The 24,042-nt window shown below is 37.9% G+C and overlaps 6 protein-coding genes across 21 annotated transcripts in view; 3 read left to right on the top strand and 3 right to left on the bottom strand.

Annotated features, from left to right (window-relative positions):
• Window positions 1-151: 151 nt before the first annotated feature.
• LOC117212293 (NF-kappa-B inhibitor-interacting Ras-like protein) lies at window positions 152-19,897 on the top strand. Of its 3 annotated transcripts, none has more exons than XM_033456983.1 (3): window positions 152-401; window positions 554-925; window positions 3,226-3,395. In XM_033456983.1, the coding sequence occupies exons 1-3, from the start codon at window positions 303-305 to the stop codon at window positions 3,271-3,273; spliced, it is 519 nt and encodes a 172-aa protein (XP_033312874.1). In that variant the 5' UTR covers window positions 152-302; the 3' UTR covers window positions 3,274-3,395. The 3 variants fall into 3 exon arrangements, with proteins under 3 accessions (XP_033312874.1, XP_033312875.1, XP_033312873.1); XM_033456984.1 differs by lacking the exon at window positions 3,226-3,395 and adding an exon at window positions 19,877-19,897 and having other exon boundaries at window positions 154-401; XM_033456982.1 differs by lacking the exon at window positions 3,226-3,395 and having other exon boundaries at window positions 162-401; window positions 554-1,275.
• LOC117212288 (fatty acid 2-hydroxylase) lies at window positions 1,334-4,554 on the bottom strand. 3 transcript variants are annotated; one of them, XR_004488424.1, is made up of 7 exons: window positions 3,178-4,554; window positions 2,788-3,013; window positions 2,105-2,265; window positions 1,849-1,981; window positions 1,645-1,764; window positions 1,397-1,584; window positions 1,334-1,359 (listed from the first exon to the last, which is right to left on the bottom strand). XR_004488424.1 is itself a non-coding variant. In XM_033456969.1 (7 exons), exons 2-7 carry the CDS (start codon window positions 3,466-3,468, stop codon window positions 1,499-1,501), a joined length of 1,017 nt encoding a protein of 338 aa, XP_033312860.1. In that variant the 5' UTR covers window positions 3,469-3,488; window positions 3,629-4,554; the 3' UTR covers window positions 1,387-1,498. The 3 variants fall into 3 exon arrangements, 2 of the variants coding, with proteins under 2 accessions (XP_033312860.1, XP_033312861.1); XM_033456969.1 differs by lacking the exon at window positions 1,334-1,359 and having other exon boundaries at window positions 1,387-1,584; window positions 3,178-3,488; window positions 3,629-4,554; XM_033456970.1 differs by lacking the exon at window positions 1,334-1,359 and having other exon boundaries at window positions 1,387-1,584; window positions 3,178-3,488; window positions 3,731-4,554.
• LOC117212273 (sodium- and chloride-dependent transporter XTRP3) lies at window positions 4,691-14,072 on the bottom strand. 3 transcript variants are annotated; one of them, XR_004488423.1, is made up of 13 exons: window positions 12,237-14,072; window positions 10,181-10,413; window positions 9,947-9,967; window positions 9,525-9,746; window positions 9,246-9,356; window positions 8,920-9,161; window positions 8,671-8,815; window positions 8,386-8,587; window positions 8,156-8,315; window positions 7,907-8,069; window positions 7,610-7,810; window positions 7,004-7,071; window positions 6,433-6,555 (listed from the first exon to the last, which is right to left on the bottom strand). XR_004488423.1 is itself a non-coding variant. In XM_033456937.1 (12 exons), exons 1-12 carry the CDS (start codon window positions 12,484-12,486, stop codon window positions 6,403-6,405), a joined length of 2,103 nt encoding a protein of 700 aa, XP_033312828.1. In that variant the 3' UTR covers window positions 4,691-6,402. The 3 variants fall into 3 exon arrangements, 2 of the variants coding, with proteins under 2 accessions (XP_033312828.1, XP_033312829.1); XM_033456937.1 differs by lacking the exon at window positions 7,004-7,071 and having other exon boundaries at window positions 4,691-6,555; window positions 12,237-12,486; XM_033456938.1 differs by lacking the exons at window positions 7,004-7,071; window positions 9,947-9,967 and having other exon boundaries at window positions 6,403-6,555; window positions 12,237-12,486.
• On the bottom strand, window positions 16,718-19,152 carry LOC117212283 (venom serine protease 34-like). Its single transcript, XM_033456961.1, has 8 exons — window positions 18,997-19,152; window positions 18,479-18,696; window positions 18,180-18,401; window positions 17,889-18,087; window positions 17,620-17,820; window positions 17,396-17,544; window positions 17,143-17,296; window positions 16,718-17,070 (listed from the first exon to the last, which is right to left on the bottom strand). Exons 1-8 carry the CDS (start codon window positions 19,040-19,042, stop codon window positions 17,045-17,047), a joined length of 1,215 nt encoding a protein of 404 aa, XP_033312852.1. The 5' UTR covers window positions 19,043-19,152; the 3' UTR covers window positions 16,718-17,044.
• A 92-nt stretch (window positions 19,898-19,989) lies between the features above and the next one.
• On the top strand, window positions 19,990-23,496 carry LOC117212274 (centrosomal protein of 89 kDa-like). Of its 2 annotated transcripts, XM_033456941.1 has the most exons (8): window positions 19,990-20,092; window positions 20,195-20,569; window positions 20,677-20,956; window positions 21,036-21,622; window positions 21,724-22,211; window positions 22,285-22,537; window positions 22,603-22,901; window positions 23,003-23,496. In XM_033456941.1, the coding sequence occupies exons 2-7, from the start codon at window positions 20,528-20,530 to the stop codon at window positions 22,876-22,878; spliced, it is 1,926 nt and encodes a 641-aa protein (XP_033312832.1). In that variant the 5' UTR covers window positions 19,990-20,092; window positions 20,195-20,527; the 3' UTR covers window positions 22,879-22,901; window positions 23,003-23,496. The 2 variants fall into 2 exon arrangements, with proteins under 2 accessions (XP_033312832.1, XP_033312831.1); XM_033456940.1 differs by having other exon boundaries at window positions 22,603-23,496.
• A 180-nt stretch (window positions 23,497-23,676) lies between these two features.
• LOC117212263 (microtubule-actin cross-linking factor 1) overlaps window positions 23,677-24,042 on the top strand; it is a 52,121-nt gene continuing 51,755 nt past the window's right edge. For all 9 annotated transcript variants that reach the window (XM_033456918.1, XM_033456919.1, XM_033456920.1 and 6 more), the window contains exon 1: window positions 23,677-23,971. The gene's annotated coding sequence lies outside the window, so the exon portion shown is untranslated. The remainder of the gene's footprint in view (window positions 23,972-24,042) is intronic.

Here is a 24,042-nt window from a genome sequence, read left to right as displayed (position 1 = left end):
ATATTACTATAGAAGACATTTATTGTTATAATGTTTGTGAAATGTCAAGAATTTAGAATTAAATAAACTGAAATACCAGCCAGTCACTAGTATTTATTCAATTTGTAAAAAAATTTATATTTTCCGAAATGGGACATATCTTTGATGAGAACAGATAGTATACGTTTCCCCTAGGAAAACAGCTGTCTTCATTCTGTTACTAGAGTTAATGTTGACTTCAGTGACTTAAGTTATTTTTTTAATAATGGCATGAGTTTTAATATCGGAAGTAAATATAGCGCAATTTAAACGAAAGATTGGATATGGGGAAAACGACAAAAGTAGTTGTTTGTGGAATGAAAGGAGTAGGAAAGACTGCATTATTGGAACAACTCATATATGGAAATGTCAATGCCAAAACAGTAAGAATATAGGTTATGTTTGTATAAAAATCAATTGTGGTACAATATATTTCTACGTTACATACTGATTCTCAATTTTAAATTTGTATTTTAACTACAACAATTAACGTACTATATTTATTTATGTCAAATTATATTTTATAATTTAAAAGGAAATACACCCTACGATCGAAGATATTTATGTCGCAAATATAGAAACTGATCGCGGTACGAAAGAAAAAGTGCGATTTTATGACACTGCGGGACTGGAATCTCCTCAGAATAATGCAAATAATCAGCAACTACCTCGACATTACCTTGGTTTCGCTGATGGATACGTTTTAGTTTACGATACCGCAAAACCTGAATCTTTGGATGTGTTGTTCCCATTGAAAAAGGATATTGACAGGAATAAAGACAAAAAAGAAATAACCATGATCGTTATTGGAAATCGAACTAAAGCTGAGGAAGAATCTCATAGTTTGGAGAATATAGCAAGCAAAGCTGCAAATTGGTGTACTAGAGAGAAACTGAAACATTATGAGGTAAATGTTATGGATAGAGCAAGTTTGTTTGAAGCATTCGTTAATTTATCGTCTAGGTTGAATCCTCCTACAAATAAGAGCACATTCCCACAGTTAAGTATGGGTAGAAAAAACATAAAAGTTGATGGACTTTAATCACATTTATTTATAATCTTAATCTACAATTAATCACATTTGTTTATATCACTGATGACGATGGTATTCTTTTAATCATTGATACTGATTTACTTGTTTAGTATGCTCAAAATATTTTTATATAAAATAAGCGTATATTTAAAGGATCATGTACTTAAAACATCAATTTGCTGAGGTTCTTATAGCAATGAATAATGATACTTTCTTCTCTGAAAGATTTGGTTCGATTCTATGTACGTTATTGTACATATATCTTGTGCATTTTGTTTCTTGTTTGTACTTAAAATATATATATATATTTATATTTTGATGATATATATATATACATATATATATCATCAAACGAACGATAGTATATTGTAATTGACTTCTTTTTGTACTGTTTGCTTGTTATATGTACATAGTTCGTATATAATTTACCATTACGGATGGATCGATTTACCATTCAATGGGCTTCAACAATTGCCGCAAACAAATATTCGTTCTGAATATATAATCCCATAGTTTACTGGTGATACCAAAACCTGAAGAACAAAGTTTTTATTTATGATTCATCTAGTTTTTAGAAAGCAAGTAAATTTTACCTAGATCATGATGTAAAAAATGATGATAGTTATGATTCCTTTTCATTAAGTACATGTATGTTCCAAATTTCGGCGCGCCATGATGTAGATAATAATGTGTTAAGTCGTAAATCATATAGCCTATGAGACAAATTTTTTTTACATTTGATACATCATTGATATTTATGATAAAATCAATAAATATAAATATTTTAATGCCAATACCTGTCATTGTACCAGAGAGTATAAAATAAAAAATCGTTTGTGGAAACACCATATTATAAATCATTAGTAACAGTTTTGCTACCAATAAAGCTGGTAGAATAGGAAATACTAATCTTCTTTTATCAAATGGCGCCTATTGAACAAAAGATAAAATCATTATGCGATTTAAAATTATTTTCATATATCGATTCTATCGTCATTTTTTTTCATTTTCCTTCTAACCAAATAAATTTAAAGACTGAAAATTACTTTTTACCTTGTGATGTACACCGTGTAGTAAAAAGTGCAAAGTAATAAATAGTTTCGAGTTATCCGGTGGTTTAAAGTGAAAAACTTCACGATGAACTACGTATTCTAACATAGTCCATATGAATATACCGAATATAAACGAAGTTAAAGGTTCAAACACGGTGCTTTCTGAAATTAGACAACAGTTTCAACAAATAGAACAAAATAAATTAATCCTTTCGCATCGGAGGACGAAATATCTCGCCACGTAATTCGTTCATATGCATGAAGCTTCGGAAGAGATATCTCGCGTGTCCTGTCGTTGGAAAACATGCGATACGTGTCGTCCAACGATTCGCATAAAAATCAATTCGTAAGACACTGCGTTTGTGAACGTAAAGGGGATTAGGAATGTTAAATGAAGGAAATGTTGTATGAAATAGTTGAAAGCATGGTATTACATGTATGTAATGTTATGTTACACAGACCGATGTGCGACTTTCAGTCGTAAACATTGAAAAACGGGAACGTGAAATATTTCATTCAAAACATCACATGAACAATATTGGAACAACATTACATGGCGAGATATTTTATACATTGATATAAAGGGATTAATAAAGTTACTATAATTCTTAATTAGGTAATGTGTGGAATAGAAATTACTGTGACTGATAGAAAAGAAAAACGAATTAAAAATGGTAAAAATACCGGTATTGATGGCAGCGATGCGTGCCAATCCGTTATAAAAGAAGTAAAGAGACATCGGAATCCATACTATCGGTATCAGATACCAAGGAGTAATTGTTAAACTTTCTAAGATGTTTGACTTGAAAAGTTTAATATCCCTATACACTGGTAAATTGACCCATTCCCAATAATGATGACCCAGTGAACCTACTTGTCCAAGTATAGCTTTGTCCCAATCGATCAGATTCTATAAACGTTTAAATGAAAACGTTGTCAGTTCGTAACTCTCGATAAATTGTTCCATTTATATTTGTCGAACGTTATTTTTTAAAGCGTGAAATGCCTAGTGTACAAAATTCGAAGATAATACATACAAGTACATATTGCAATAAATTTCCCTGTTGTACTTACTTCGTATTTTTGATATTTTTCTTGATTCAACGTGAACTCCTGCAACAGGTGGAATGCCGCTTGCGAGTGGGGAAATTCTTCGAACGCCTTCTCTAAGCTTCGATTTTTAAAGTATCTCAATATCTTCGTTCCACCGGGGTGATACCGAATAAACTTTTGTATATTGTAAGATTGATTTTGATAGTTAACTAAAAAGTCATTGTTTTGCTTGTTTTCCATTGATTGTAATTCAGATTTGGATTCTGTGGTACGCTTGCGTACATCGCGAATAGAGTCCGTGGTCTTCGCCATTGAACCGATCAAGCTGATTGCTATTTGCAATCACCGGAATATATTATTGGAAAAAAGTTAGAAAAAGTTGTGTATATATATGTATATATGAAACGTTGTAATTCGTCGATAGACCGATGGATGAGTAATGAGCAGAAATCCGCGAAATATCTACTTTTACCTGTCGAATGTTTATCGTGGCACACTTGATATCTGATAGAACTACGTGTATACGGTTATCGTACAAACAGACAAATTACATTATCTTTGATGTGTTTCCTACCTTGATAAGTTTCTATCTATACGATGACGTCACCGTTTGACCTTTTAATGTATTTTTAACTCTTGCTGCTCTTCTCGTCTTTTTTGTAGTAGTATTTGAAATCATTAGAAATTATCATTTCAATAGGCTAAATCTCTGTCATTTACGGACTTATACAGTACCTATAGCTCGAGAGTTTCCTTCCTTCTGGTGGTGATTATATTTATCACACAGTAATAATAATGAAAATTATTAATAAATTATAAATAAATTATTAATCCTGAGATGTCTCAGGAATTTGCTTAAGCGGATGAGAATGTTGTAGTTGCATTGGACGCGAATTCGCGCGAACTGACGGTCTGATCAGCTCAGTATGCCAAAGCAATCAAATATGTATTGTGGAACGACCAACCACTTTTATCAACTTATGCCCATCTCAACTTGTACGCTAAGTCTGTATAAGTCTGCTTTTGTGAGATTTTCCAAATAGAGCACTTTGTGTAAGTCATCAATGGTTCTTTCCTTTTCCTACGGCATATGCATGATATCGACTAAGAATCTGCAGGGCGCATCAGGTTTTGACATTTTCCAGACGACTCTCTGACTCGCGATTTTGATAAGTTAGTGTCTCTCGTACATTGCTGAATTGTATTTTCGAAAGTTTTAGTCTGTGTACAGATAAAGAATAGTTATCGGAAAATAAATATCTGTCTCTCGGCACACGATCGTATGCTTCATTTGTCAAAACGTCAGTTTGCCCAAATTCGCGTCTAACGTAACCACAGGATAACAAAATTTATAAAATCGCTCGATGCTGCATGTGCGGCAATAATTATATTACGTATATCTTATTTCTTACATCTAAAAAATCGTACATTTGCTAAAAATCGGCATTTTCTTGCTCAAATTCCGTTAAAACAGAATCAAAGAGGAACAAGCAAGGAAAAGATCGATAGATATATAGGTATTCATAGACTCGTGTACTCGGCAATAAATAAGCTTTTATTTAAACGTTTTGGATATTTGTGTATACAATATACCCTATGTATGATCTATATTTAAATGTCTACGAACGCAGCAACGATCATGCTCCGGTATGTCAAGTGGAAAAAACAGAAGAACTGAAAGAGGAGAGAAAAGGAACGGGGTAATACCCTATCACGAAGTTAATCTGATTGTGAGCACACGCGCTGCCAAAAATATAACATTTCAAGCATCGCGATGACAATGCAACGCGATGAACAGTGTATCTCGATATTCTCTTTTCTGTTAGAATTGCTATTGATGTTTTCGAGCCAGGTACTGACCTTGTCAAACGAGTATATTACATCGCTTGACGGAAAGATATCCGCCCTTGCGTTTGCAAAGTATCTGTTCCTCCGTAATTGGTCATTACTGATCGAACGTAATCGATCCTAGAAATTAGAGGAAACGAGAAAAATCAACGAAGACACGAACCGCGCGTGTACACAGTTTTCTCAATCTCTCATTCACGATTTTCTAAGGAACGATTGCGCGACCGATACCGACCACATTGAGCTCAAATTGAACTTCGACAAAGATTCGAATCATCCCGAAGAGATTTCCGCTTCGTGGTTCTTCTCTTTTCTCCATTTTTCTCTCTCTTGTTAAGTACGATCCTGAAAATTCTTCGACCCGATCTCGACATATCTGCCTCGGAGACATTCAAATTTCACAGTATTTCGCGATCTATCTCTGCTTTAAGTAATCGGGTTTCTAGCAATTCGGAAGTATTACGAAACTCAGTGAAGAGATACCGTCTGTACACTATTTCCTACTCGTACAGTTCTATTTAGGCGAGTAGGTTTATAACTTCTAATTAGGTTTCGATATTTGCAACTTTTCTCTTTTGACCATTTCTTCTCTTCTCACCCCTGAGGTTTGGAAGCAATAGGAACGTAGGCACCGTCTAGAAATCGCTCGAAAATTTCAAGACGAATGATCGATTCTACGTACTATGAATCTCCGTACGTTTTGAAGGTTTCGTTTTTAATTGGACGAGCTTTTGTCAGAATATTTCATTGTTTGATCCGTAACATAAGTAGACGGTACTCTTTCTAAAGATACGAAGGAGGGAGGCTAATATCAACGCGATTCGTTTCTTCGCGGAAGAAGTCTAGACTTAATAATGCTGCCGTAAGGGGTTCGTGCGTAATTCTGCATTTTTTATTTTTTCAACTTGCTGTATAATACCGATCATACGATCAAACGAACGAACTAGATGGACTGGACAAAAACCAATCGCCTGAAGGTATCGATCAGGTCAAGTCAAAGATAATTTAGATCTCAATGAAACCGAGTCAATCGAACAAAGCTAGCAAGGCGCGACGAATCGATTTCGAGTGCGATTAGAATCGGCCTCTCTCTCACTCTTTACCATGCATTCTGTGACGCCGAGTATTTTTTTGAGTTTTCTCCGCTTTTCCGTTTCTTATTTGCTTTGTACACGTTAATACCGTGTCATAAGTTCGACGGAAAGTAAGTATTGCTTTTAAAAAGCACCGATCGTTCAATTATTTCATTCCTCGATTCGGATTTGCAATTCGTATCATTTTACGCGTCTCCTAAGAACTGAAATTCCAAAGGGACAAATGTTCGATTTACCCTTCTTTCCCTGATTTGTTTGTAAGAAGAAACTGCGCGACGAAAGATCGCGGACCCGACACTTGCTTTTAAAAGTCCATCACTTCCATTTTGAAGGGTTTACCCTGAAGCTTGTTGGGGACGATCTTCGTTATGGGCGGTGCACTGTTGTTGTCATCGTCGCTATTCACATCTTCATCCTCTTCGGGAAAATCTTCGAGACGGTCGTGGTACTCGTCCAACTGAAAATTGAGATTACTACCGTTAATTACAAGTGGCCACGTTCTTCCGTGATCGAATCGTGAACGAACAATCGCAGCTAAGGCTATGCGTGATTTGTTCGAAACGCAGGCCAGCCAGGGCGTGTTCCTTATTAATGAAAGAAAAGTGCGGTGCCAGTGAGATATCAAAGCGAGAAAGCTCTTGTCCGGTGAACTCAAGTACCGGGTTCGTTGGTTTTTCTTTTTCGCAGACAACATGCCGACTTCGCGCGATGTCTAAAATCTGGCGATCGGCAACGTTCTCTAAGTCGTAAGATTTACAAGCCGCAGAAAAAACACCTTGTTCGCGTTTCCTCCGTTTCCCTCTTCGTACTCGAAGATCATCGTTTCAGTAGAAACAACGGTGCAAAGCGCGTAAAATTAAGCTAAGAGCATTCCATAAACGATAGTACGTATACTACGGACTCACGTGTAAAGTAGCTATGGAAGAAGCGATTAATCGACGTTACCGCACACAGAACGGACGCTTTCCTATAACTGCAGGTACGTCCAACGTAAATCTTAATGCTCGTTCAGGCTTAATCGACGCACCTTGAGTATGTAATTCTTCTTTCTGACTCGCACTCGTGACGCTAATAGTGTAAGCATGTCTCTCGGTGCGCCAATTAAGTCACTCTCTATTACGATGACTAAGTCTCTACGTTGTCTAGACAAGCATATGAACGTGCCTCGCGTGTTTTATCCATAGTTAATCAAGACTGGTGATAAAAGACGAATCGCCGAGTCAGTGAAGCGAAATGATATAATTCATATAAGTAGTGAAGGTGGCGCGATTTTCTTGGTTTAAGATAATCGTGTTGCTCGATTTATCGAGCATACTTTTCAAACGCACGAAATAGTCCTTGGTGAACGTTCGAGAAGCTACAGAGTGTAAATAAAAGAAATACACAAATGCAAATGCGTGTGTCGTGATGTATACGATTGAATAGAGAGAATAATGGAGGATGAAAGGAACGTCGGGCGGATGTTGTTGAAACGAGCTCATCGCGGTCAAAGATTTTCTGGATCTACTCACATCAACATCGCCCATCATCTCTTTGGTAGAAACAGTGGTATCTATGCGCCGTATACTGCCTTGATGAATGTCAACGTCCAGCTTGACGCATTGGAACCGTCTCAAAAGAAATACGATCGGTATTGGCGCGATGCCCGCGAAAATGATGACGACCGCTATGGCCAACACCCAACTGGGATACGCGGTGGGTACGGCTATACCCTGAAACGTACAAAAGGAAATATCGAGGTCGAGACGTATTAGAAAATTTGACAACGAAAGAAGCGAAAATTCGAAAACTCAAAAAGTTTTTCTCACCCGTGACGCGTCCCATGCAGAATATGTGGGCTTTTTGATGAACATGGATGCTATACTGGAAAGGAGAATGCAGACCATAATTATGGGGGCAAGAAATCGCCAGGTAAATTGCCAATATATCCCCGGTCTGTATCCTGTCATTTCCTCGATATCTTTCGTGAATCTGGAAAAGAATTGTTTCCTGTTAATTAAACGTGAAATGTTCCCTTAAACCAGGAAGGACCATCAAGTATAAAAGTTTTAGCGTACTTTTCGTGACCATAAACGAAAATGACTGAAATCATTTCCATGAGCGCCACCATTACGAGGCCAATGGTACCGGCGAAACTGTCGAACATTTTTAGCCAATATTCCCCAGCACCAGTACAGAATATTAAACCAACGAAGAAGCAGACCGTACAAACCACCCCTAAGAAAAAAAATTATCGTTTATCGCGTTTGTTCTATCGTGAATAGAAGACGACAATGATCTTACCTACCTGTTATGTATTGCTTCTTTATTCTCTTGAACAGATCTATGTCGAAGATGACACATAGCATTCCTTCTAGTATACCGATCTGGGAACCCAGACCGAGTGCTAGAAGCATTAGGAAGAAGATACAAGACCAAAACGGAGCGCCAGGCAGCTCGACTATCGCCTGGGTGAAAACTATGAAAGCCAATCCTGTTCCTTCGGCAGCCTAATAATCGATTAATTTAAAAAAAAATAATTTAAAGACCGTCTTTTTAAAACACAAATATAAGAAATATGTTTGCCGATTACATTATCCAATTGCTCGTTGAGACTACAGGTTTCAAGTGTGAAGTTCATCGCAGATGCGTTTAACGTATTTACAGTTTCCTCGTATTCTTCCATGGTAATGTTCTTGTACATTATATATCCATTTTGAAAAAGTAAGTCTATATTACTGGAACAAAGAAATGGAATTGCCCGATCGTTAATAATCTGGATGATCTTCCTTGTTTCATCCCTAGAAATTATTTCATGGAAATTAAATAAAAATCAGTTTACCTCGCCAAGCACTTATCGACGTTTGTCATTGCCTTAAAGCCTAGAATGGCGAATATCACGACACTCGCGTAAATAGCGGTGAAGGCGTTACAACCGCTAACCAGGAGCACGTCCCGAACGCAGTTGTTGTCCGGAGTGTTGTAAGAACCGAACGCGATCAAGGAACCGAATGCTAGCCCGAAACTGTAAAAAACCTGCGTCGCTGCGTCGAGCCAGACCGTCGGCTCTAATAGTTTCTCGATCTGCAGATGAAAAAGGCAACCGTGAAAATCACGCGAAAAACAATGAAACACGAGAGTCTCATCGAAAAAGTGGAAATTAATTACCTTTGGCGTGTACATGTGGGCTAATCCAGCGCTGGCACCTTTTAACGTTATTCCACGAATAAAAAAGATAGTAAGCACCAAATACGGGAACATGGATGTAAAATATACCACCTTTAAATCAAGCAGAAACATAAGTCGTTGACACAGTATATCTGACTCTCGCATTTACACGGAGGAAAAGGCGGACGGGAAAATGGAACAGGAAGTAATTCGAAGGGAAAGTAAACGACCACCCGCGAGGAAAAGAAAAACCAATTAAAACACTCGACGTTTTCCTACCTTTCCCGATGATTGTATTCCCTTCATCACAATAAAGAAGACGACGATCCAACTCAACAGCAGACAAAGGACGATCCACCACTTGAGACTCTGTCCTTCTTCGATCGACGGTGCCGCGTCCAATGTGGTTCTGTACCAAAAATATGCAGTTTCCGAACTCTTCGCGCATTCTTCGACTGGCTTATTATCAATCTCTGGACATTTCGCCCATGGTAACGGCTCCTGCGTTGAATCGTTCGTTCGTCAAAAATTTACCCTCGACATCGTTAATCAGATTCGCGTTAATCAGAAAATATAAAAGCGTCTAATTTGCAATTTCCTATAATAAGAACTACATCATGCGCGACGCGTTCCATTTTATCCATTTCCTTTCTAGGCAGACTAGTGAATGCAAACGAAGATTGAAATTGACAAGTACTTACGTTGAACTTAATCGTGACAGCCTAATCGAGCAGCATGAAACATAAATCGTATTCGTTAATCGAACGATCGCGAAACTGTTCTGGTACCCGGTGATTATAGCACCCGCGTATTCCATCGATCAATTAAACGCCATAATCGAGTTGGTATTAAGCTCGTTTTCGATCGTCGGAATAACAACGGCCTACGGTTTTATTGATTGAATCGATCGATCATCGGAAAACGAAGGGACTCACCTCGAGCGAATTAAAAAGATAATAGAAGCACCAGGTAATGATGACGTTGTAATAAAGCGCCACGAAGAAGGTGACGATGCACGATGCTATTCCTATACCGCCTAGCCATGGATGTATCGTGTTCCATACACCAAGGGCACCCTGTCGCATTCGTTGACCGAGACCCAGCTCGATTAAAAAGAGGGGTACACCCTCTAGGATTAGCATCACGAAAAAGGGGATGAGAAAGGCACCTGAAAAGCGTCCCGTGCATAACATGTTTTACCCCTGGCAATTTTCTTTTTTCTTTTGCTGTCTAAAAAGCGAGATCTGTATTCTTCCTATTCTTTCTCTCGGTAAAATAATATCGTTCCTTATCCCTTCCCCTTCCTCACCCCATCTCTTGTTCCTCTGACCCCTTATTACAAAGTGAATGCCGTAACCGTTCTCTTTTAATCTCTCCCATTTGCCAGGGCTCGGCTGTGACCCTGCTTAGAGAATATTCTTCGTTCCCCTTTTTTCGCAGTAGTCTAGTTTGAGACAGCCGCAGCCGGAGTGTCTGGTACGGTATTGATCGAGTGACGCGTATCTACGTATACGTACATACGTAGGTACACGTTCCATCTTATTCGAACATTCTTTACCAATTTTTTTCATCCTTCTCTTCATTCCGATCGAAAGAATTTCGGGAGTGTCGATAGGCGGCATACTATTGATCAATCGTGTCACGTACGATGTGATATTACCGCGATTACACACGTCCCCAGCGTAAAAGGCTGGATCGTTCAAGTATGCGGCACGCGATTCTCCTGTAAGACTTCTCGATAAATCGTCTGACTAAAATTCCTGATTCTACTTATGCCGTGTTCTCATGGGTCGTTCGCTACTCGTCTCCGTTATTATTGTATTTCAAACATTTTGAAATACCAATCCCTAAACTGTTCTTCCAGAAAAACGAAAAAAAAAAAAAAAAATAAAGAATACTTCTTATCTAAAAAATTGGCAAAGGTTTCGTAAAAGACAGAACAGACGATTCATAAACTCGATGCGGATGTGAAATTGTTACGTGTCTGCCGATAAGAACGTTAAAAATCGATCGACGCGCGTCGAACGTCGGCGTCAGGCTGAACGATGGCCTCGACATCGGTGTCGTATTGTAGCATAAGGAAATTTCCATTGAAAATCGAGTAGAACCGGGCTCGTTTTTGGTGCAGTGGCATATACTTTCTGGCGAATCGTTAACACGAACGCTGACCTAGCCAGAACTTAGCTAGAGGAAACGCGCGGTTCGGTCCTTGCGTTCTGCGCAATAGTAGTCTCTTTCTCTCTCTATTCGTCGGGTCTTGGCTCGTCGACGTTCGTAACACTGATGGAAATTTCCACGTCGAAATTCGCGGGGGCGTCCGATTTAACGGTCGCGTAAGCCATGTCCCTGTGACGTAACGCCCTACCGTCGTGATTTCATTCGTGCTTCACCCGCCACCCTTGTTCGCGCATCCACCCACGTAAACCAGCAATGTCTATTTTCGCGATACGTGTGTTTCCGTTTCGTTTTCATTGGAATGTAATCGAGTTACGCCAACCGAGGTATAGGTCGTGGATAGAAGAAAGATCATGGATAGGGAAAGCAGAGGGTTCAAGGGCGGATTTTATAGGATTTTATTAGTTTCCCCGGGTTTCCCTCCGTATTTGGATATTCGGGAGGAAGTATGGAATACGATAGCCGGAAACCAAGGACTGTTCGCGACGTTCTCGCTGGTATTTCGAAGATCCGTGAAACGCTTCGAAGATATATATTTTTAAGCGGATAGGCATACGGCGAGGGCAGGAAAGGGGGGTTGGTCGAACTATGTGACTGAAAATAGCGTATAACGTTGCGTTTTACGTGGCCATTCGATTATAGCGGCTTTATATCCATCTCCGTATTAGAGAACGTTTTCAAGGAGAACGGGTAACGATTCAAAGTTCAAGTTTAATGATTTATCGTTTATGCGTCTTTTTTTTCTTTTCGAGGAAAGAGGAGATAGAGACGAAATAGAAAGAATTAAGAAATCGCTCATCGACAAATATTACTTACCTCCTCCGTTTTGTTGGCACAGGTAAGGGAATCTCCAGATATTCCCGAGACCCACGCTGTAACCGATAATACTGAGGAAAAATTGCATCTTGCCGCTCCATGCTGCTCTGTTTTCTTCCTTGGTTTCTTGACTGCCAGCAGCATTTTGATTTCCGGTTATCACGATCGTCACGTTCTGACCTGCCTGACGTTCCTCGTTCAACGGAGCCAGCTCATGCCCATTTCTCGTACTCTCGTTCTTGACTACCATGCTTCACCTCGAAGTTCCTTGTTTCAAAGACAAATTGTTCAATTTCCGCCTATTCTTTCCTTTCCGTTTTCAATGCTCTGTTTTTATTGCTTATATTCTCCTCCTTTCCTTTTTTCCTGTCTTTAGATGCTTTTCGCGTTCGTTGAGATACAAGTCAATGGACCAGTACAGATCGGGATAACCGAGCCGATGTTTAAAGAGTGTACAGGTATATTTTGAAAAATCACCACGGCGACCAATTACTGGCACGAGAGACTAGGAAAACGATAAATAGTGGCAGCAACGAGTGACTGCTATCGAGAGCAACAACAGTTTAACAATAACAATAACGACGACGACGTTAACGAGTGTGTCAACGACGCCGACGACAAAGACGAGGACGAGAATGACAACGGCAGTTCAACAAAAGGCCCAACAAGGATCTTAATCGTTACGTTTAACTATAAGAATATTTTTTATTATCTGCTGTGTTTGTTTTTTCTTCTCTCTGTTAATATAATACCGTTATCCTGAATAAGTTAGATCTCTGTGTAGAAAAAATTCCTTAGAGTAACGCGGAAGGCATGCCTGGTACGAAGAACGCGGCTGTTCGTCGGAGCAGCTCCTACGTGGACGCAGGCTCCTTTCTGTGAACAACAGAAGGGAAAAACACACAGTGGGCTATTCTTCTTCTCGCTGTTCACCTTACCGTGCTTTCCGTCGTAAGAAATCGTATTATTCTTTACTATCGATCGGTTAAAGTGTCGTGTGGACGTTCACGGAAGTTAAAACTCGTGGTTCGAAATGTGTTCGTTACAATATACGAAGGAAGAATGTGGCGATGATACAAAGAGATCAACAGAATTACGTGAGAATTATGTGATTCACATTGGCAAGGCTGAAAATCAACGATTCAGATATCTGTCTCGGAGCAGCAAGTATAATCGATACGGCGTGGGTTGTATACGAGGGAAAGAATCGTTCGTATATCGGACGCAATTTTTTTTTTTAATTTGCACGTTGCGAATCGAGAGATTCGTCGTTTTCTTAACGATATCGGATCGGTTAACGGAATAACCAAAAGGAACACGACATACGTGAATTACGAGACGAATCAGAAGAAAGAAAAAGGACAAGGGGGTGATCGAAGAAAGGTGCGTGTACAACGATCGTTGAAAGGGTTTCTATTTGTACGAGCGAGAACATCAGTTTGTCCGCCATGCGAAAACGATGCATCTAAATCATGAAAGATCGCCACAGCGGTCCAGGCACAAGGAGAATCACTTTAACGACTCGAAGCAATCGGAGGAAGCTCACGTTTCACGTTGCTAACAGGATTATTGTCCTGGAACATGCCCCCGATCTTCCGTCCTCTCTTTCCTTATACCGTGACACCGTTCTTCTTTCAATTTTCTCCTCTTTCGTCTTCCGTGGATGCTGACGTTTCTTTCGATTGCCTGTGACATAAGCTTTACAAGCGAGGGACAATTCTCGTACTGTAGAAAATATGAACGACGATTTACTAAATCGGCAACGTCATTTGCATCGCGGTCATGGTTCTCTTTTCTCGCGCACACTCTTTCTCTTTCTCTTTAAGCTCGCTGTCACAGTCGTGGTACCTACACTCTCGAGTGTATATGTTATTCAAAATGCGATATAGGGGACGTACACAGAGCAGAGTTGGCTGCCGCTGAATCGCTCTTCTTCTCCTAACAAAACTCACGAAACTGGCCGAACTCGAATCGTATTCAATTATTTCGAAGTGGCGGTCCACTGATTGAACCGGTGGTGCTCGCTCGAACGTAGATAGTAGACGCGTGGTCGGGGGAAAGAAGGAATAATTTTTGGAGCCATGTAGTTCGATTCTGTAACCTCCCTCCTCGCTCAAACCGGGCTATTTTTTCTGGCTGCTACGATCAGTCCCACCTTTCGTTTTTTCGTTCCTCCGGCCTCGGTAGGCCTTTGGTATTTCTCGTTCTCTTTATTTCTGATTGGTCGGCTGACAAACAGCCCGCGCGAATTCTCTCCGCTCTTCTCAAGTTGCTGTGCCTGAAGAGACTCTAGCAACGCGCCCCGTGCACATGAACGTCAATAACCAACTGAACCACCGTTGCGCGGCTGTGTGCGCGCGCGCTTATGCACGCACGCGAGGGAACCAACGGGACGAAGCAGACCCTGGAGCTTCGACGCTTCGACAAAGCTTTGCACAACGCTTTCAATTCCCGATTGGCCGTAGTAATTATGTACATATGGCGCATACGCTCTACGGTCACGCTCTTCCGACTCCCAACTGTCGACTCTCTGCTCTTCCCCACGAACTAGACCGCTCAACGTGTATCAGGAACGGCCGAGTTGCCACTGGCCGACTTCCTCGGGGAGAAAATCGGGAGAAGGCCGTGAGCAGAGGGGAGAAACTCGTTCGAACTGATCTATCCCTCTGTACCGATATATTCTACCCAAAGAGGACGAGGCTATCTTTTCCTTGTCCTCCGTGTTTTTGGTCAACGTTACGTTATACCCTGCAAGAAGAGTAGGAAGGTTGACGCGCGCGCGCGCGCGCGCCTCGTTGCACATCGATCTTCGTCGCAGCCAATCCCCGCCATTTTCGTTTGCCTCGATTGGCTCACGATCTCGACTTCCCTCGAGTCTTTACAAATAGAATTCGCCTTATTTTTTTCTACTTTCGACAGACGTGCTTTCGACTCTAATCGATCGGCCACCAACAAAGTTTACGCTTTTACTGACCTTCGACCCTCGAGACCTAGCTTCCTCGAGGTTCTTACTGATCGTTAGCTAAGGTCAGGTGGTTGCACCATGAGTGAAATCATATTGAAGGTGAATAGAAACTGAGTGCGGTGTACATTAAGGAAGCAAATAGCAACTGGTTTGCTTAAAAACAACAACGGTGTTTACATACAAGGCACTCTAACTCCTTTGTTTCTGTTTCATTTCAATTCGTTCCGGTCAATTATAGCGTATACATTGTCGTTTACAAAAGGATTCCAATATTGTTTGATCGATATCGGACGATTCTACTTACGAAAAGACTAGCATCTATTTTTTAAACCGATTGCTAATAAAGTACAAATTTGTTACGCATGTTACGGGGACTGGCACGAAATTTTCATAAACCACATCTGGTACTCGTGTGAAGACGACGAGAGTACCCATTTGTGAGAACCATCATCGACTAAATAACTGTGTCAAGGGCAGATCACGTCGAAGAAATCAATTTGTTTAATAAATATCTCTCGTGTACGACGATATGACTGATTTTGTGCGATCGTACGCAATTGCGCCACGAATTACCCGTTCGGCTTGTCCGATTAATTCCCCCTTTCTTGTCATCTATTTATAGTGAACCGAGAAACCTCGACGAGCAGACAATGTCTAAAACGATTCATCGTTGATTGTGCTTATAAATCAATTTCTTTTCCTTTTCTCGTCGATGTTTACTTCCTTTTGTATTTCACAGGTAAACAGAGATGATTATATGTATTTGCTCTGGTTTGAACGTAACCGTGGAGCTGTTGAATATTCCCTCTCGTAAAGTGTCTCACGTCACATCCTCATTCACGAACTTATTAATAATGAGACATTGTTTACACGCAGTTAATTTCTAGTTATCTACGTGCAGGCTACGCGCGGCTTCTAAAGAACGACGCGCTGATATATACAGAAGGATCGCGTGGCGTGGCGATGATACCTCGATGATTTTCTCTCGTACCGTTACATACCAGCCACGTATATAATCGTTATATATAACGTATATACGATGTATATACGTTATATATCAGAAATCGCATTGCGTAAGCGTTTCATAGTTACCGATCCGTGCATAAAAATTTAACTCGTTTCGAGCAAATTCATAGATTAGTTTTGCTTACGATTTCATATCTGCATGCGATCGGAATGTTTGCCATAGACACGCGGCTTTCGTGACCGAAGGCTTTACTTAGTTTATATTTCGCGTGCGTCGTAATATTGCTCGTCTTTTCGTGTTGCGCGTAACAAACGATTGCTAGAGATCTCGCTCGATGAATCTGACTATTCCGTCTATGTCGATAAAAATAGGTTTTTGTACGAATAGGATAGTTTTACAATCGATTTGAGTGTTACAAGATACAGACGCTCCGGCGTCGATGTTTGAGCGTTCTTACGTAAACATCAAATAACATTAGCGTAGGCAACGGCGGGTGAAGAAGAGTCGAAAAAAGGAGGAGGCAGGTTGGGGGTGAAATAAAAGATTCAATTAGCATGATTTAACAACATATATTCAATAACATATCTGAACGTTAAATTAAATAAGTAACGCTTTCGTCGTCTCCAGACTTGAAACAATAAATCGACACATCCTAATCGTTTGATACCCGCATGATATGTAATTGCCGATCTAATACAATTTTCGTGCGAATAGTATGTTTGTATTCTTATCGTTTTCTTGGGAACATTTTAAACCTGTAAAACGAGGAAATTTACCTCATAAGTATGTCAGTTGCGTTATCAGCGATATTAATGAAACGACTAGGCCTGCTATCCGGATTGTGTCAAATCGAGTCGAACGATAAGCTGCATTGTCTTATTCTATGATGCAGTACGAAGCGTCTGAAATAACAAAATTGCGAAGGTTACGCGGATATAGCTTTAACTATTTGCATCGCATATTCTACGTCTTACCTGAAGTTGCTGAAATAATCCAGTCGATGTAAGCTCCAACTCTGGTATTTACACCACCAACGACGGCACAAGATCTACCCTTTGCAATGATTCCTATGAGGACAAGTCGTCTAGTCGTCGGGTTTTGCCATAGAACTGGCCCACCACTATCCATCTATTTTTTAAACAAATGCTTCAGTATTACTGCATTCGTGGAAAATTTATTTAATCGATCGATCGCATCGATTCTGTTGCAATTCAAAGCGAAATTTACTTGACACGAATCCTTGTTTTCGGCATAGGTGCAGATTTGATCTGTTGTTACATTATAATTTCTAGAACACTGTAGGTATGTAAGCACGCTTAAGGTAACTTTTTGCAAAATATCAGAAGTTGGGCCACCATAATCCGTTGTTCCCCAACCTAATTTTATCAAAAATGTTGAGATATAATAACAAAGCTAATCGTAACACAGTATGTAACCACTATATCACTAACCCAACAATTCAACATAATTGCCACCAAAAGTATCCGACGAATGTTGAAAAGGTAGACAGGCCGGACCAACCTCGTTAGTGAACTTAATTTCGTTCTCTGTTTTTACGATAGCCACGTCATTTTGATCATCTCTTTGAGCGTAATTAGGATGAATCACAATTTTGATTATTCGATGTAATACCGTGGCGTTTGTATCCGACCCTAAAGATCGAAATCAAATTAGCCACGATGCGAGATACCAAGTACTTGCATTTACAGTAGACACTTACCTGTTCGCAAATCATGATCGCCAACCAGGGCACCCAAGTCCTGGTATTCTCTCTCGACGACGCAATGTCCCGCTGTTAGTACGTATCTTTTGGAAATTATAGTGCCTCCACAGAATACGACTCGTCTTTTGAAGTCCACAATACCAACCATCATAGGGAACTCGTTCACCCCTGTATCATTTCCACCGACGATGCGGCTCTAAGAACGGTTAACAAAAGCTTTCACTTGCTTAGAATAACGTCACTCAATCTAAATGAAGCGTCGATGAATTTGCGTAAATATATACATACAGGGTTTCTCCATCCACATTCACAATCTTCGAAATCTTGGGGTCGCTTCACTGATCTCACTTCACAAGCAAAACGACCACCCCTTGACCACACTGGTGATTGCAGCGTTACAACCATCGTGTTTGATTCAGATTGTATGTTAAACTTTCCATTACCACAATACCGATGCGTAGTAGAAGAATTGACTTGCACAGCTACTTTGTCTTGGAAGCAATTGGAACTCTGCGCGAAAATTATTCGTTATTTTTGATTTCTCTTACGATTAATAATTAATTCTACAATGAAAACTATAGCCTTACCCATGGTAATTCAAACGTGCTACAGGTTAAATCAACTTTATACTCGCTTACGATGGTCCATGAACATGATTGTGACCTGCTATAGAAATTCGGGTATTCGCGGTTCTGAATGAAATATATACTACCAGGAGTTAGTTCGTGATAGTAGGTGCAATTGTTATTCGCAGCATTACTTAATTCAATCGAAAATATAGACCAACAAAATAACAAAACCGCCGCTGCAATGAAAACAAATTTTTTCTTGGAAAATAATCAGAAAAATAAATGTAAAAAGGTTTTTTATTTTCAGCGAAAAATTAAACGTAAATTCGATAAAGTGCTCGAAACGTGATAGCGTCTGAATTGGATGCTTGAAATCAGATATATCTGTGATATAATTTACTTTTTGCAGATATGGCAAGATAATCAGAAATACTTTGATATAACACCGATTATATACGATAAGAAGCACTTTATGAATGGTTGCAAATTCTTTGCCTTAAATTTCTTTTGCCAAATGAAAGATTCATTATGTGTACCTTGTATCATAAAACCGTGGAACGCAGCGGTGCGTATAGAAAGCATGATGCTTTGATCAAAAATTTGTTACGCGACAAGTACGAAGATTTCGGAGACACGGTCGCTATCTATCTATTTGTATTTGCGTGCATTCCGGTGTTTTTATCCACGTCGCGAAGACGAGTTAAGGCAACAACTAATAATTTCGCGGGTATTATCACGGGCTCTTATCAGAGGTAGTTGCAACCTCGAGAATAAAAGTAGATTTACGACAACTACTTAATATTTTCGTAACAAAATTCATACAAAATTTCTTAATGTTCATATTTACCCATTTTCAAAACGCACATGCTTCATTTTTTAATTAGTCGATATAATCGTTTCGATTAGGACTGACGTGATAGCTTATGTTATGATTTTTCATTGAAGATATCCAAGATATTGATATATTACTTTTAATTAGAAATATATAGATATTTCGCAAGATATATCAATGCGAGATATCTTTCGGTAATTAATTCATTTATCACTTGATAAGATAATCAATTAATTCTTAATATTTTGAGAATTCTAAAAAAGTTTTTTTATCTACTTTATATTTGTTAGATAAGTATTTACTTAGGTAATTTTAATCGTGTAAAATAATAATTTGCTTGTAAATGTAGTATGAGAATTTTTCTTAATTTATGATTATACGTAACTATTTTCCTTTTTTTTATATGTTGTAGACTTTATTGAATAAAATAGGGTCAGCCGTATCGCATACTTTTTCTTGTTTCTCATATATTACATTCGTATTAAGATTAAAGATAAAATATATAATCATAATATACCTCAATTCATAATTATGTACTCGTAAAATGCATTTTCCTTTCAACATTTCCTATTTAATTGACGCAGATATAGATACAACGTCAAACAGTCGAGGACATTTTAGATATTGCTGCAATTAGAATGTAAAATATTGATGGTAGTAGTCATTTCTGTACTGATTGTCGAAAATTTTGCACTCGTAAAAATGACTTGTTTTTCCATCTTGGAAGTGCGATTTTAAAACAAATATTTTTATATTAGGGAATTTATATTGGAGAACGTACAAGCATTTTACTCCAGCAAGTAAGTAAATAAATATTATTATATAACGATGTGAAGAATCAAAATGATCAAGAATTCAAAGATTTTGTGTGGCAAGATTCTAATCTATTTGAATTTTTTTAGATTACTCTTTATGTAATTGCTTTTGAATCATCTTGACATAAGCCAATAATATATCGATTTAAAATAGGGACAGGAAAATCTAAGCAAACACCATCTGGTGTGAATGTTTAGTACAAAAGTAGTTGCTATGGCAATAGACGTTATACAAACTCGAAAATTAATAAAAATATGCACTGCCGTACAAATGTATACGTGCGTATTTTGTTTGACTAAATTTGTGATGTTTTTATCGCGTAAAGTTGATCAGTTTACCTGTGATTTCAAATATTTTAAACAGTTTTGATCAAATGATCTTATTAACTTATATCAGGTTTAAACTATAAAATAACGAAAATGGCTAATTGTGATAGTATTATTACCCAAGAAAAAAAGAAGGTAATTATTATTAATAGTAGAATTAGTATATTATGTTCGTAAGAAAATAAAAAGCAGTGAGCAAATACTTCATATGACCTTAACCTCATTTTCTTTATTGTACACAGCATAACTACAGAAGAACAACAGGTGTTAAAAGTAATCAGGATACAACTTCCATACCAATTCACCGTCGCAGACGCGTTGCAAAAACCAAACATACACTCAAAGCTCACAATGTTTACAAATATCCATCAGATTGGATAACTGATAATGATATCATTGAACCTGAAAATGAATTGCTTTTGAGAAATAGAACTGAAACATATGAACATGAAAGAAGTAAAAAGGTAAACGAGGATGGTAGTCTTCAAAAGCAAGCATTTGATGAAGTTGATGCAGATTCAGGTATTAAACACTCATAGGTTATAAGACGATTATTGACTTGGACGAATTATAATCAAAATCACATACTGTATTATTTTAGGTATTATTTTATCACGAACAAGAAAACATGTCTCACGGGATGCAATGAAAATAGCTGATGAGTATCAGAAATTGGAAAAACGTTATAAAAGTGTACAAGAAGAATGTCAGAAATTAAGTGATATATTGGAGCAAAGAGAATTAGAGTATAAGAAAGTATGTTTACATTATGAGACGTTAATACAAATGATTCAGGAATTAGAAGAAGCCAAAGTTTCTCTGGTTCAACACAATCAAAAACTTGAAATAGAGAGAGTTCAGTCAAATGAAGATATAATACTTTTAAAGAATATTGTTTACCAGTTAAATACCGAATTAGAGAGATATCAAGACAAATTGGGAAGTCAAAAGCATGAAAATGTTTCTGTACATGCAGAAAATGAAAACAAATGTGATTCAAGGATTTGGGGAAGTATTAATTTTCATGCATTGGGACCACTTTTAAATGCTTACCAAGAAAATTTATCAGAAAAGCAGGAACTTGTACACATGTATGAACAGGAAATGGCTGAGTTTAGTAGTAGATGTAAGGAAATTCTTACGGAAAATGAGATTATGCACAGAGAAGTAGAAGGATTGAAGTCAGAGGTAAATAATTATAAATATATAGACGATATGGATAAATAAGTGTATATAAAAAAAGTTGCTTTACATCATACATATAAATAACTACAATAAAAACTGTACAGTGTGATAGGTATACAAAGGAAACTAAAAAGTTGTTTGAAAATACTATGTTACTAAAAAATCAAAATGATATTTTAAAAAAGGAAGCTGCAAATGTAAAGAGGGAAACTGATGATATTCGTTCATCATATGAGTTAAAAATGGAAGTAATTTTAAAATGTAATGAAGCATTAAAAAAGGAATATACAACCACAGCATCCGAACTGAGCAATTTACGAGGAAAATACGAAATTTTAAGCAAAGAATTTGAAAAAATGAAGAGTAAAGGAGATCAAACAGTACCTATTGCTGTTCATACTACCGCTATCGAAGAATGTAAAACATTGTTAGATGAATTAAAATATCAATATGAAAGTGAAAAACGTAATCTCTGCAATCACATAAAACGTATAGAGGAGAATCAACCCGAAAACGAAAAACAACTTATAATGGTTACAGCTGAAAGAAATCATTTAAAAGGTCTTGTAGAAAACCTTGAAACAACCTTAAAGTAAGTTATTTATTTGTATATTTTTTATGCAAATGTTCTATTCATACAGAATGAATACTTAGATCATTTTCAGACAAACGCAACATAGAATTGAACATATGCAAACTATTGTTTATTCTACTCGAGTTTCTCGTAATTCCCTGAAGGAGAAATTAAGTAAAGTGACTGCTTATTGCGAAGAACTGTTTTCCGAATATGAAAGAATTGTTATAGAGAGAGAAAAATTACTCGCTTTCTTACGCGAAACGGAAAAAGAAAATGCAGATATGGATCGTCTTGGTAAAAATATTAACAATCGAGTGGAAGGTTTAAAAAGTCAACTAGAAGTACGTTTAAAATATATGTAGTATTTAATAGAATAACAAAAATCTTAAATAATTTATAATTTCAGATTGTTCGAAAAGGTACGAAACAGCAGGTAGATTCTGTGGAGAAACGTATAAAATTACAAGAAGTTCATGTACGCCTGATGAAACATGACTATCAACGTAAAATACAATATTTAAACGATATAATTAAGCAACAGGAAGAAATGATTGAAAAGTTACAGAAAGAGAAGCATTCTAGTCTAGATAGTTCAAGTCTAGATAATTCAACAAGACGGATACTTCAGACAACGAATGATGATAACCCAGACAACTGTAATACTGGAACGAAAAATTCATGATCTTTGAATCTAGTTCATAAAAGGTCTGCATACTATAAAACTCGTGATAAGATCGTCCATAATAGATTGGACTTTGAAACTGATTTTCAACGAATATCATAATAAGCATCTAATTATGGAATAGGTGCTACTCGAAATACCGTCCTCATATTTACAAACCGTGTCAGTCGCTTTATTTAGCGGTGACATCAAATGAAGCAAGTGGTTGCGAAGGCTACTGTACTCCACTCTATGAACTGTCGATGGCAGTGGAGGCTCTAATAATCATATGGTGAAAAGTTGATGTCATTCGTTATAGGTATGATGTCAGATGCGATCCATTCATTCATATGTAAAATACACCTGTTTTAGCTTTAAAGTTTTTTAAATAGAATTTAATAATAACCTTGAGCATCGATAACGTATCTATATCGATATTTTAATAACCTGTCCATACAATATATATCCAAAAAATTAAGTACTTTTTCAGTTGCAAGGATATAAAAGATAAATTTTTAAATTCATATTCCTTCCGATCTCTCTGCGTTTCCTTCTTTATTTCGCTTTAGTCTTTATTTAGGAAGTTTGCATATATATTCTGATTATTATCATAATTGTATATTTCGAAGAAAAGAAATATTGTAAAAATGAAAAAGATATGCCGAGGAAATCGGAATAAAAAGTAAATAGAAATAACTTGTATTGAAATAACGAAAAAAATGATTTTTGGAATTAACCGCGTAATAAAATAGTGTGGTTAAGTAACCACCGGGGGGCGTTGCGAATCGAGAAAATTATTCAGTTGTGTCGCTAAAGTTCGGAGATTCTCGACATACTTCGGGACCATTCGTCAAAAGCAAAATGTCGTCTGCTAGGCGCGTCGTCGTCGTCAGGAACCGGGCCGTATTTCTAACGCGAAAATTGCTATGATAAGTGATAATGCGATGTCTTTGCATACAAGTATGTAGTGTTTTTTGTTGGAAAGTGTGTCAAAAATCGCAAAAGGATATTCTTCGAATCGGGCTCTTTCGTTGCCGTCAAAGAAACTCGAGGGGAATACCGGTGAACATTGATTTTTCCTGCTTTCGCATCTTACTCGACAGATGATCAAACGGTAATGCATACCTTTCGTATTCTGTCGAATCGTTAATATTGTAAGGATTTCAATGACTTCGTACTTTTGTT

Source organism: Bombus bifarius, unplaced genomic scaffold (assembly GCF_011952205.1).
Source record: "Bombus bifarius isolate JDL3187 unplaced genomic scaffold, Bbif_JDL3187 scf7180000008288, whole genome shotgun sequence".
Taxonomy (NCBI): Eukaryota; Metazoa; Arthropoda; class Insecta; order Hymenoptera; family Apidae; genus Bombus; species Bombus bifarius.
Note: the sequence above shows the minus strand (reverse complement) of the source record. Positions and strands in the feature narration are given on the sequence as shown.

Coding starts and splice junctions, on each gene's coding strand:
- LOC117212293 (XM_033456982.1), top strand. CDS start 303: ATGGGGAAAACGACAAAAGTAGTTGTTTGTGGAATGAAAGGAGTAGGA. Junction 402..553: donor GAAATGTCAATGCCAAAACA/GTAAGAATATAG, acceptor ATAATTTAAAAG/GAAATACACCCTACGATCGA.
- LOC117212288 (XM_033456969.1), bottom strand. CDS start 3,468: ATGGCGAAGACCACGGACTCTATTCGCGATGTACGCAAGCGTACCACA. Junction 1,765..1,848: donor ACTCTCTGGTACAATGACAG/GTATTGGCATTA, acceptor TTTGTCTCATAG/GCTATATGATTTACGACTTA. Junction 1,585..1,644: donor TTTTTTACATCATGATCTAG/GTAAAATTTACT, acceptor TTTGTTCTTCAG/GTTTTGGTATCACCAGTAAA.
- LOC117212273 (XM_033456937.1), bottom strand. CDS start 12,486: ATGGTAGTCAAGAACGAGAGTACGAGAAATGGGCATGAGCTGGCTCCG. Junction 9,968..10,180: donor ATCTTTTTAATTCGCTCGAG/GTGAGTCCCTTC, acceptor CTGCTCGATTAG/GCTGTCACGATTAAGTTCAA. Junction 8,588..8,670: donor TCAACGAGCAATTGGATAAT/GTAATCGGCAAA, acceptor ATCGATTATTAG/GCTGCCGAAGGAACAGGATT.
- LOC117212283 (XM_033456961.1), bottom strand. CDS start 19,042: ATGCTTTCTATACGCACCGCTGCGTTCCACGGTTTTATGATACAAG. Junction 18,697..18,996: donor CCACGGTTTTATGATACAAG/GTACACATAATG, acceptor TTTTCATTGCAG/CGGCGGTTTTGTTATTTTGT. Junction 17,071..17,142: donor GATTATTTCAGCAACTTCAG/GTAAGACGTAGA, acceptor TTGTTATTTCAG/ACGCTTCGTACTGCATCATA.
- LOC117212274 (XM_033456941.1), top strand. CDS start 20,528: ATGGCTAATTGTGATAGTATTATTACCCAAGAAAAAAAGAAG. Junction 20,570..20,676: donor TTACCCAAGAAAAAAAGAAG/GTAATTATTATT, acceptor TATTGTACACAG/CATAACTACAGAAGAACAAC. Junction 20,957..21,035: donor TGAAGTTGATGCAGATTCAG/GTATTAAACACT, acceptor GTATTATTTTAG/GTATTATTTTATCACGAACA.